At 34.6% G+C, this 11,926-nt stretch overlaps 1 protein-coding gene across 4 annotated transcripts; it reads left to right on the forward strand.

Moving 5' to 3' along the window:
* The first annotated feature begins 217 nt into the window (after window positions 1–217).
* LOC125196449 (RNA polymerase II C-terminal domain phosphatase-like 4) lies at window positions 218–4,582 on the forward strand. 4 transcript variants are annotated; one of them, XM_048094965.1, is made up of 9 exons: window positions 218–410; window positions 672–780; window positions 1,895–2,035; window positions 2,169–2,319; window positions 2,509–2,692; window positions 2,863–3,152; window positions 3,262–3,450; window positions 3,535–3,573; window positions 4,028–4,582. In XM_048094965.1, exons 2-9 carry the CDS (start codon window positions 776–778, stop codon window positions 4,331–4,333), a joined length of 1,305 nt encoding a protein of 434 aa, XP_047950922.1. In that variant the 5' UTR covers window positions 218–410; window positions 672–775; the 3' UTR covers window positions 4,334–4,582. The 4 variants fall into 4 exon arrangements, with proteins under 4 accessions (XP_047950922.1, XP_047950921.1, XP_047950923.1 ...); XM_048094964.1 differs by lacking the exon at window positions 672–780 and having other exon boundaries at window positions 1,854–2,035; XM_048094966.1 differs by lacking the exon at window positions 672–780 and having other exon boundaries at window positions 220–410.
* Window positions 4,583–11,926: the final 7,344 nt, after the last annotated feature.

Genomic DNA, 11,926 nt, shown 5'->3' on the forward strand with positions numbered 1-11,926 from the left:
TAACAATTTTTGGAACTAAGGTAGTTTTCATTATTTTGGAATAATTAAATAGTTTGAGATCGATTTGATTTTAATTATTAAGGGTGGAATTAAGTTATAGGATAAAAATTAAACAAATTAAAGATAATAAATTAAATTTATAGAGACAATATCCAATACTCGTGGATAAATAGATGGTATCTTTAGCATATATACAAAATTAGTTTTGTACCCTATTTAAAGGGACTCTATTCACTCAATCATCCGATTCTACCCCAATTCTCTCTTCTAATGTCTATGCCTATTAACAGCCATCATCCCTGACACGCCGCAATCCAGCTGAACACTGCGACGTGGAACCAAAGCGGCGAGGCGGATGAAAAACGGCAGACAAACTTAATTGGCGGACGTGGAAGCCGCCGGAGAATAAGGTATAATCCCAATTTCTCAAGGCCAATTCTAAATTAAATGGATTCGTCAAATTTCTGTCATGTCGATTCCCAATTATTCATGCGAATTTGGTTGATCAACAATAGCATCTGATGCATCTTGTTCCTGCCTTTCGCTGCGAGATATTCAAGTTTTTCTCTTAGTTTATCTTTTCCACGTTTGAGTATGTTTAGGAATCTTTTGTTTGTTACTTTTATTTCAAGCTATACTCTTTATTTAGTAGTTCTATTTTTGTTTCGCAGTTTAAAGTGCGCAGAAATTTTCTAGTCTTGCCAGCAATTGGTGCTTGTTCCGTTTAGTTATTAGTCTTGCCAGCAATTGGAGTATTATTTTGTTCTCAGAATTTATGTGGTACTTTGTTGATGACTTTGTTCTATGCATAGATTTCTACTCTCCATCCATCTTTAACTCCTAATAACATCCAGATTTCTCTTTCAATAGTTGAATAAACCCTTACACTAAAATTGGATGCATACAAGAATCATGCACACAATAAATGAGAAATTAAAATTCATCGTGAATCTGAGATTTCACACTGCCATGCTCTGACACCACATGTTCCTGTTAGAGAATGAATCACTGTTACAGTTATTCAGCCCGTTTATCAAAGAATGGAATGGGCTTAAATATTTCTTAATAGCTTTTGTGCTTTAAGTTAATAAACCGTTAACCAATAAATTGGGACACATTAATGAATTAATTCTTACATCTTCATACGTGCATCATTGTCCAAGCCATACTCTTAAATTTCTGATTCATATGTTACTCCCAACTCCAATTTCCTTGCGTGTGTGTATGTAATGTATATTGAAATCATTTCGCAATTCATAACGTATTTTCATAGTTTACTACACTGTGTAGCAGACAAACTTCATGCAATTGCTGGTTCATGAAATGCTTAAAATTGTTTCAAAAATCAGAAAGTTGAAGAGTATAACCTAATTGTTTGAGTATGTTTAACAATACGTACAATGGAAAAATACACGTGATTTAGTTATAGCATAGAATTTCTGCAGGAGATATTTCGAAGCCAATGGGACAAATGTTTATTATTGTTACTTTTGATCGAGCTCTTCATGTAACTGAGTCACAATATCTGCTGATAGAAATTAAATTGTGAAAACCATCATAGAGTACTAATTCACATGTATATTCCTCTGCCTTTTGAGATCACTTTTTTTTGCATGTGGTTTGGTTTTTCATTGACGGTTAATAATGGAAGGTATGTTCCTAGAGAATCACTACACTGTGTTCAGCTGATGCCATGAGATGGTTGATAGGATGAATGTTATTGTTATTATTACTTTTTCTGTAAAGTTGATGGAGCCCTCTGTGAAACTGCGTCACAGCATTTTAACTGGGTTAGAAGATAGAATTTGTGAGGTAGAAGTTGTTAGTCAAAAATTTTCTGGATGTCACGACAGATGAGTTTAGCAGAAGACTCACCAATACACTCTTCAAGCAGCGATGACTTCGCAGCAATTCTTGATGCGGAGCTGGATGCTGCTTCTGATTTATCAGGAAATTCTGAAGAAGGTGCAGAAGAAGAGGAGAGTAGTGCTGAAGACAGTGGTGACAGAAGTGAATTGGACTTGGATCATGAGAGGTGTACTTAATACTCTTGTCCACATACTGGTGGAGACTTGTATCCAAAATGTTCTGCAAATATTTAATTTTAGTCTCTAAACTTGCAAAATCACCTCACCAACACTGACACCATTTATGTTGCCTTTTTGTAGAGTTAAAAGGCAGAAAGTGGAGTTATACTCGGGCACATTAAATCCACAGGAGGAAATCTGTACACATCCTGGTTCTTATGGTGGATTGTGTATGAAATGTGGGAAACTTGTAGATGATGATTCTGCCATTTCGCTTAAATACATTAATGAGGTATTCTGGAACATATTGTTTATTTTTGTTACATCTTAGTTATATTTTTGCTTCTTATACATGAATGACATGGAAGATCTTATCAATATTAGCCTACATTCTTTTTGATAACCGAATAGCTGAGAATATAGATGTAAAGTTATTGCAATTGTAAGCTTAAATCTTATGAAATTATTATTCTCCATGCAGAATCTGAGGATTGCTAATGATGAAATGGCTCGATTACGAGACAAAGATTTCAAGGATTTGCTTTGTCATAGAAAAAAGCTTTATTTGGTCCTTGATTTAGATCACACACTACTCAATTCAGCTCGGCTAACTGATATTAAAGAGGACGAAACATATTTGATCAACCAAAGAGATTCTCTGCCTGGTACTTTTCTTCTTAAGATATTCTATGTTACCTGGTCTCGTAACTAGCGCTGAGCGTGATTTTACTTCCTAATTTTATGACGGGGCCTTGACTTTACTTATCTCTTCAGTTTTCAATTCTACTATATGTATGGTATTTCCTCGACTCAACAGTTTTATAATAATAATTAGATACCTTGAAGACCAGTCTGTTCAGACTAGACAGGATGCACATGATGACTAAGTTGAGGCCATTTGTGCACACTTTCCTGGAAGAAGCTAGTAACTTGTTTGAGATGTACATATATACCATGGGTGAACGTCCCTATGCTTTGGCAATGGCGGATCTACTTGACCCTGGAAATAAATACTTCCATTCAAGAATAATTGCACAAGGTGATTGCACGCAGAAATATCAAAAGGGTCTTGATATTGTTTTGGGGCGAGAAAGCGTAGTCCTCATCCTTGATGACACACAAGCGGTAAATACTTTAATTTTAATCTTGCTGTAACTTCTTTTACTTGTTGAATCCATGTCAAATATGTTGTTTGCTAGCACATGATTGTAGATTTCCCTAAACTGTGTTTTAGGTATGGAAAGAGAACAAGGAGAATTTGATATTGATGGACCGATATCACTTTTTTGCCTCAAGTTGTAAGAACTTTGGATTTAGCCATAAGTCTCTTTCTCTACTAAAAACTGATGAAAGTGAGACCGAGGGGGCTCTGGCCACTGTTTTAAAGGTGCTTCAGCAAGTACACTGTTTGTTCTTTGACAAGGTATCTCCTCATATTCACTAAAGTTGAACTTATAACTGGTTAATTTTTAAGCTCCATTCGTTAATATTCTATTTTTCCTTTCAGGGCGGCAAGGATAATATAGAGGACCGAGATGTGAGACAGGTACATCTTTTTTGAATGGCTGAGAAGGCTCTGTTCTTTTTACATTTTAGTATTTTACACTAAGATTTATCCGTTACATGCAAACACAATAAGCAAATAAAGGAAAGTAGAATGGGCTCCTTTTAGGTCATCGGTTCAAGAAAGCCAAGCCTGTTTTATCTACATCAACCGAGCTTATCTATAGAATCAATGGAATGTTTGACACATAAAATAGCTGAAGTGGGCCTGACAGAGCTGATGTTTTAATTAGGCAATATCCAAATCATTTTGTTCGCATCTTCCTCTAATCGATGAAATACTACGTAGTCTTATGTGATGATCTGCTTATTCATTCAGTAAGCTTTAGCTGCTTTTATCTCACCTTTTGAGGTGATGAAAACAAGAGGTTGCTAGCTTGACATTCAGATGTTCTACCTGATATATGAGATTATCATATTTCATACTTTACTCGCAGGTGCTAAAAACCATTCGAAAGGAAGTTTTGAAGGATTGCAAAATAGTCTTCACACATGTTTTCCCGACCAACTTCACAGCTGAGCATCATCACTTGTGGAAAATAGCAGAGCAACTGGGAGCTACTTGCTCGACTGAAGTTGATCCGTCTGTCACACACGTGGTGTCTGGGGATGCTGGGACAGATAAATCGCGCTGGGCCGCGAGGGAGAACAAGTTCCTGGTCAATCCGGGGTGGATCGAGGCTTCCAACTTTTTGTGGAGAAAGCAGCCTGAGGAAAACTTCTCTGTTAAGTCGAAACGATAGATGGGCTTCTTCGTATCTAGCCTATGCTTTGTTTTCTAACCTACTTGTATATACTGTATGTTAGAATAGACCGACCTAGTGTTCAAAGAGCAATAGTTTGAAATGGCTAACACAGTTTGATTTACATTAGCAAAGATTTGGTGATGATTTTGTAATGTCAATAGAGATCAAGTCATAGCATTCGACTCAAGATTCTGTACTATCCATATGGATGGTGAAATTGCAGGTTGGTCTTATCTTTCTTGATCATACTAAAGTGTGCAAATACATCTATTTCAATACAAATTGCAATACAACAATAGTCGATATTATGAAAACCCTTAATCATGCCAACAGTTTGTGGAGAAGTAGTTATATATCCGAATAAAATCAAGATTCCATCATATGATTTTGGAATTAAATATAAGCAACTGATTGATAATCATTGAGAAATATGATTATTTTAATTTCATTTCATTAATACAAATTTCATTTTCAACTGCCATCTTACTTTCACAGGAATAATACTTACTCCGTTCATAAAAAATAGACAAAATTATAAATGACATGAGTTTTAATGTACAATTGGTAAAGTAAAAGAAAGATAGGAAAAAATTAAAGAGGGGAGGGGAAGATAGTGGAATGAGTATTAGTGGATTGCAGATCCAGATTATAAATGATGCATAAGATTATTATTTATTAAAAACTTGCTATATTTAGACTTAATCTAATTTTGGTGAATAGTGTTAAACTTAGTCTATTTCTTTTTGGATGGGAAGAGTATTGAACTTTGATTATGAAATTCTCGTACTACTAGACTAGTAGGTAATTGACAGCATAACAGCTCGAGCTTATTTTCGACACGTAGGCGTGGTACATCATATTGATACATTGGCATTATTTTCTTGAAATCCCAATCCAACAATAATCAATAATTGAGACCTTTCTATATCATTGGAGTTTTTAATGCAATGACGCGAGTATATGTACGAAGATTGTTATGATAACACTGTAAGAGAGTATTTTGGATATATTATTGGATGCATGTTCTTCTCCTACTAATTTTAGAAAAAGCATACACTTACTTGATTTGTCTTTATAAATAAATATTAGTAGTAATATATCAAATAAATTAAGATGGCGAACAAGGATTTATTAAGACGATCAGCAAGGATATGCCACAACACATTAACTATAAACATACTTAAGCGTTCTCCAGCATACTATATTTTCCAATATATATGTAGATATATAATTTATTCACCTCAAACATTCAATTTCAATATTCTGTTTTTTTTTTTTTAATAATCTGGCTTTGAAGCAATATTGATATTCATACGTAGGTTGGCTATATGCCTTACAATTCAAATTTCAACTTACTAGCTAGTACAAATGATAAGTATAAGTAGAATTTGTACCACATTATATTTCATTTTTCAAATGGTGGGTTCTAGAGCATTGATGCATCGCACGTAACTACATGATAAATTGACTATAGACCAATTAAAAACATCCTTCTACCCACTTCTTAGTCAACTAGTGTTGCTATATTTAGTGGAAAATGTCATTATCTAAATTTAAATCAATTTATGTGATTTTACGCAATTCACATGAAACAAGAATCCATGGATGCATACGTGTCTTGTTTACTCAAAAACTTACATAAGTATTAGCACTATGCTGTAGTACTAGTACATACATGTATATAATGAGTCGGGCGATATTTTGTTCGATGTTGATTTAAATGTCAATGATATGTTCATGATCATATCATATTTGAGATAATTGATACATAAATATTTGAGATGAAACGTCGAGGCTATGAGCCTTGAACTTCGATCTTAACAAATGGTATTTAAGCTTGGTTCGGGTCCAAAATTAAAATATCCAATTGATTTAATCTTATACCCGCTTATGCACGCAGCCAACACCTGATAGGATATAACCCATAATTTGTCCCGGCGCATCTCGATGTGTGCATGTCTCCTAGACATGATGTGTAACGTATGTAACTCCAACTGTTACATGAGCCAAGATGATAGATTTAGGGTACTTCCTATAAATAGTGTAGTCACTAATGTATTCCATACTGCATATTTCATAGTAATTGGATAAGTTCATTGTCGAAATATTATGTGAACAGTGCTGTTACAAATGAGACAAAATCATTTTTATATTTGGAGACGACACGTCTGAACCGAGAGAATTGTTAGGAAATATCACATCTTGTGGAAATAGGAATATCTTGACTCGGGTAGTTTTCTATTGTTTAATTTCAGTTGTAACTTCAATTTGCAGTTCTATTTCATTTGTAGTACTTCCTATTCTTTCTATTTTTATTTTGGGATTGTATACAAATTGATTTTGTATCCATTTATACGGCATACGATTAGTTTTGCTTATTTAGATTTAATTAAATAGAGAAATAAGTGAATTGTGAAAAAAAGAATGCAAATCACTAAGTTCATCGCCATGTCAACTTCCAACAAGACAACAACTACAACAACTAGATAGTGATTAGTAAGTAAATTCTTTTATTGGAAGTTAATTATTTTAAAGACAAATCAAGTAGGAGCTATTGAAATGAAAGAAAATTAGAAAATTAGAAAATGAGAAGGAAGTAAAAAATGTAAGTGATTAACAGTGAAGGAAACTCGTCATCACATAATCAAAAAATATATCATTAATGAGTAATAAATGTGAGTATCAGAATATGTAGAAACTTGTGGTTGTTATTTTTCACCTCCATCTAACCACCATGATTGTGAATTTGTGATATGTATGATCTTAGCTAAATAGTAAGATTGGATGTGTATAGATGGTTGTGCTTGCTGCTGCTGCATTCAATAGTGTACCATCTCTGGTTTGGATTTGATGGGTAGATAACAATGGTCCAACCAACAATTTGAAACAACACAATTATATACGAGAATGACCATCTTCTAGGTGCGTGTAGATACATATTCATATCATAATTATTACTCCCTCGTCCCAGTTTTATAGTCACATTTTGCCTAAAAGTCCGACCCACATTTATAGTCATATTTAGAATTTTCCATACTTGAACATAAAATTTTACCTCATTATTCACTAAATTACACCCAAATATCATTATCAATACAAAAATGACCAAAACAAAAATAAGAAACCAAAAAGTCAAAAAGAGACCCACCTTCAACCAACTCACTTCATTTAATACACACTCCATCATCTCACTTTATTTAATACACGCTCCATCATCTCACTCATTCATCTCACTTCATTTATTACACACTCTATCATCTCACTTCATTAATTACACACTCCACAAATTCCTTAAAATCCGTGCCATAACTAAATGTGACTATAAATCTAGGACGGAGGGAATAATTTTTTTAGGAAGGATTTTATTTTCCAGCCACATATTCTATGCGAAACATATAAGAATTCGCACTCAAAATGTATAAATTCAAAAACTTTTTTTTAATAGAACTCGAATACAAGATTAGGAAATCATCCTAGCAAATTGATGAATTCACAATAGATATTCATGATTAAGGATTAATACATATCTCCGTTCAAAAAAATATAATATTGGTCGTGAATAATACATATTTTTAATATATAGTAGTATAGTAAAATAGAGAGAATTGGGAGCATAATAGTTGAAGTATTTGTAACGACCCGTTTTTTCGAATCCTAATTTTTGTGACGTGGAAATTTTTGCATTAAATGCTATGATTGTGGGGAATTAAATGATAAATGATTTATTGCAATATTCGTTGTGACCTAATTGCGATATGGAGTTAAGTTTGAGTTGAATAGTCAAACTTGTTGAATATGTGACGTGGCTATTGAATAGTCAATATTATGGAAAATATGACGTGGCCGTGGAATGGTCAAAGTCGTTGGAAAATGTGAAGTGGAGGTGAAATTCGAATAGATGAATATTTTGATGCGGGAAGAAATAATATTTGTGGTGAATTATTTTCCTAAGGGATGAGTGAGAATTAAATAGGAGTATTATTTAATCATGTGGAATTTTCGACCCCTCCTATTTATTGGAAAGAAATCCTATTTTCTTGGATTTAATTATTGCGTGGATAATTATCCAAATTAAATCCAAAGTCCGATTATTCCTTGTTTGTTGATGAAATTTTCGAAAATCCCTTATATTATGGGAGAAGGGATTATTTTATTATATTATTTGATCCCTTGTTTATTCTCTTCCATAAATAAATTCAAATATCCTAGCATATCTTGCCAAATCTCAGAAGATCTTACCATATCCTAATTTAAATAGGATTTTAATTAAATCCCTTTTGAGAAAGGCAAACTACACGCCACTTTTCACTATTAAATTGGGGAGAATATTTATTATTTTCTTGCTCCGTGATATTTTATTCTACTCCGTGAAATATTCAAATTAAATCATAGGCTAATTAAAAGGCCTAAATTTCGAAATCCCTATTTTTCCTCAACCAAATTAACGCCAACTACTCCTTAAATCTCTTCCAAATCTTTAATTTATTTAATTAAAGATATTATATTTTGCACTCTATAAATAAGAGTGAGAGACCTAACCCTAGCACACCAAAATCACGCCTCCCACTCTTGGAAAAAAACCGTCTCCCACTTCTCCCCACTCTCTCAAATTTTTCTCCTACTTTCTTCATTAATTCTTCATCTTTTGGAGAAGAATTGAAGCTGCAATTCAAGATTTTGTTGAAGAATCAAGATCCTACTTGTTTCCTACCGATTGTTCTATTGAAAAGGTATTTTTATTTTGATCTCCTCTTCTTCTACCGATCAATCGGTGTTCTTGAGTCCACATGCATTTAGATCGAGTGAAGGGGGAAATTAATCGGTGAATTTTGATGCATGTGTGGGTGTGTGACCGTGTGTGTGTGTGCACGCCTCGGTATGCGTGCACATGTGTGTTGTGTGTGTGTGCATGTGTTGTGTGTGGGAAACACTCATGCGTGACACGATTTGATGATAAATCTGGAATTGTTGTGTGAATAAAAACGATATGATAATCGTACTTTGATTTTGATTGGTGATATTGAAAATAATCGATGGGAAAAGGGAAACGTGAGAACATGCATGATTTTGATCCATGATTGAGACTTATTTGAAATATATGAACTAAAGGTGATAGTTCGCGTTCCCGGTGTGATAACAAGAAGAAGTGCATTTTTGAACTCGAAGGAAATCGAGGTGGGCTTTATTCTAAACTCTCTCTTATGTTGCAAATATATGAAAGTGGAGCAATAAGGGTGGATTAAACTGTTATGCCATGCCTATAATTATTTTGGATATTTTGTGTGCCTGATGCCTAGATTGTGAGTACGCTCCATTAGGCTAAAGGGCTATAAAAAAGAATTCGGGTCTGAGTAGGGCCGCAAACCCTATCAGGCTAGTGTACACGGGAGATCGGGAGCCGTCCTTGCTAGTCGGCCGATCTCGTGGGCGAAAGTGTGGCCACACTTCGTCGCACCAAATGAAATGATAATTGATGAGAAAATGGGAGGTATTATTTGACTGGCCAGTCCATGATATATTTTGTGATACTCGATGCTTATCTTTAAATAAATGCAAAACCTCGAGTTCACTATGGTAAGGGTGGCATAACTATAAAATGTTTTGGCATGAGTCCACTGAGTATGCTTAAAATACTCAGCCCTGCATGTGTTTTCCCTATGTGCAGGTTGAGCGGCGATGGGCGGTCGGTGGTGTTGAGATGGTTGAATCAAATAATATGGATGGTTGGGATTTTGAGTGTAGTCGTGTCCTCATACATGGCTCCGCTTTCTCTTGGAAATGCTTCCGCTGAATATTTTGAAACTTACTATTTTAGGTTGTTTTGAACTTGCTCCTTGATTGGGAATATTGGAAATTATTGCGTTTTGTTGGAGCTACAATAAACCTTTGACTTTTGAGCTTAGTCCATTATATCTATTAAATCTTGATTCTCGTGAGTTAGCCGTTGACTTATTGCCTTGATACTTCATTAAATACTTGGTCAAATCTCTTTAAATGAAACCCTAGTCTAATTTTTTCGTCGCCTTAAGTTCGCCTAGTTAACAGTCGCCGTATTTATTATACCCTAGAAATGTCGGGCTGTTACAGTTGGTATCAGAGCCTCAGTTCTTTCCGCTCTGGACCCAAGAGTCTTGTTGTCTTAAAATCTGAAATTTGGGAAAATTGATTAAATAATAATCGTCGAAGACTCAACACCACGACTCGTCTCCGCTCAACCACGATGAATGAGGTAACCCGTATCTTTGAATATTGATTTGAATTATGAAATGTTGGAAGTTGAAGCGAATGGGAGTTGTTGTGATTTTTGGAAATTTGTGTTGGAGTATAAAATGATGATTATGCATGCATGCGAAATTGCAAAGTGTGATTATGCAAAAAGAATGATGAATGATGTTGTGCAAGTGAACTTGTATTTTACTCGATAAAGAAAATCGGCGAATATGTGTTAGACTTCTATGTGCTTGGATGAATGAAATCCTATATGACTGTGATTTCTTGATTGTATGTGAAACAACACCTATGAGAAATGTGAAGTAAATACTATGTCTTTTGAAAAATGGTGTGAAGATACGAAATGGGAGACATTATGAGAATATACAAATTGTTTTTAACAATGAGGCATGAAGGCGTTGAATGTGATGGATATTGAAGTATGATTGTGAACTTGTATTGGTTGATGTTGAGATTTGTTATCACTTCTGCGAAACTAAAGAATTAACTTGAAGGAAATACATGTTGCTTCCATGAACGACAAAACTTTGTGCCTATGTGGTTGAAATTTCATGACTATGAAACTGTGAAAGGCAAAGCATGATACGCGTGTGGTTGCGAATTGTGATTGTGATGTAGATGCGCATGAACTGCATGATTTATGAAATGCGATTCCATGAATGATTGATTGACTGAGTGTTGCTATTCACATATATCGATTTACGATGCTTGTTATGAAACACCAAATGGGTTATATGACAAACATGTTTGATTGTGCAATATATGAATGAAGTTTCATGTGGTGATAATCTATGACCAATGAAGTACAAGGTATCGTATAGAATCACTACGAGAGTGAAATGTGAAATTTGTGAACTCTGTTGCGAACATAGAAGCCATATGGAGCTTGAGTTAAGTAATGATCAAATATACGTTGAAGTGTGAGACTTCAAGCTATGCTTGAAATTATAGAGTGCCTAAGAAGTAGGCCAGACTGAACGTGCTAGAACTCAGTTGCAAGATGACAACTGCAATATCACTTTCCTGAGTGATAAAACCAACGAAAATATATATATGTTGAACTTGGTGTATCCTTACAATGGTGAGATCATACCTAAGAGCTAATAAAACTATGCAGTCTTGCATACCCTGCCAAAGTGGCGACGCGACACAAATACGACGACGTTTATGACACATTAAGATCGCGTGTATAATGGCAATCGAAAATGACCATGTGGCATGGCAAGAAGAAGACTTTGAAGATGCGACCATAAAAAATAGTTATTAATTTCGATGATACGATGAATCTCAATTTGGAATCCACGGTTTCATAGAACGATGTTACCATGTTCATGCTCGCGAAAAATGTGCGAGAGAGTG

Source organism: Salvia hispanica, chromosome 6 (assembly GCF_023119035.1).
Source record: "Salvia hispanica cultivar TCC Black 2014 chromosome 6, UniMelb_Shisp_WGS_1.0, whole genome shotgun sequence".
NCBI lineage: Eukaryota > Viridiplantae > Streptophyta > Magnoliopsida > Lamiales > Lamiaceae > Salvia > Salvia hispanica.

Bases quoted from the DNA above. Each gene is read 5' to 3' on its own strand.
- LOC125196449 (XM_048094964.1), top strand. From the start codon at position 1,854: ATGAGTTTAGCAGAAGACTCACCAATACACTCTTCAAGCAGCGATGAC. The intron at 2,320-2,508 runs GTATTCTGGAAC...TTCTCCATGCAG, and splicing joins CGCTTAAATACATTAATGAG to AATCTGAGGATTGCTAATGA. The intron at 3,574-4,027 runs GTACATCTTTTT...CTTTACTCGCAG, and splicing joins AGGACCGAGATGTGAGACAG to GTGCTAAAAACCATTCGAAA.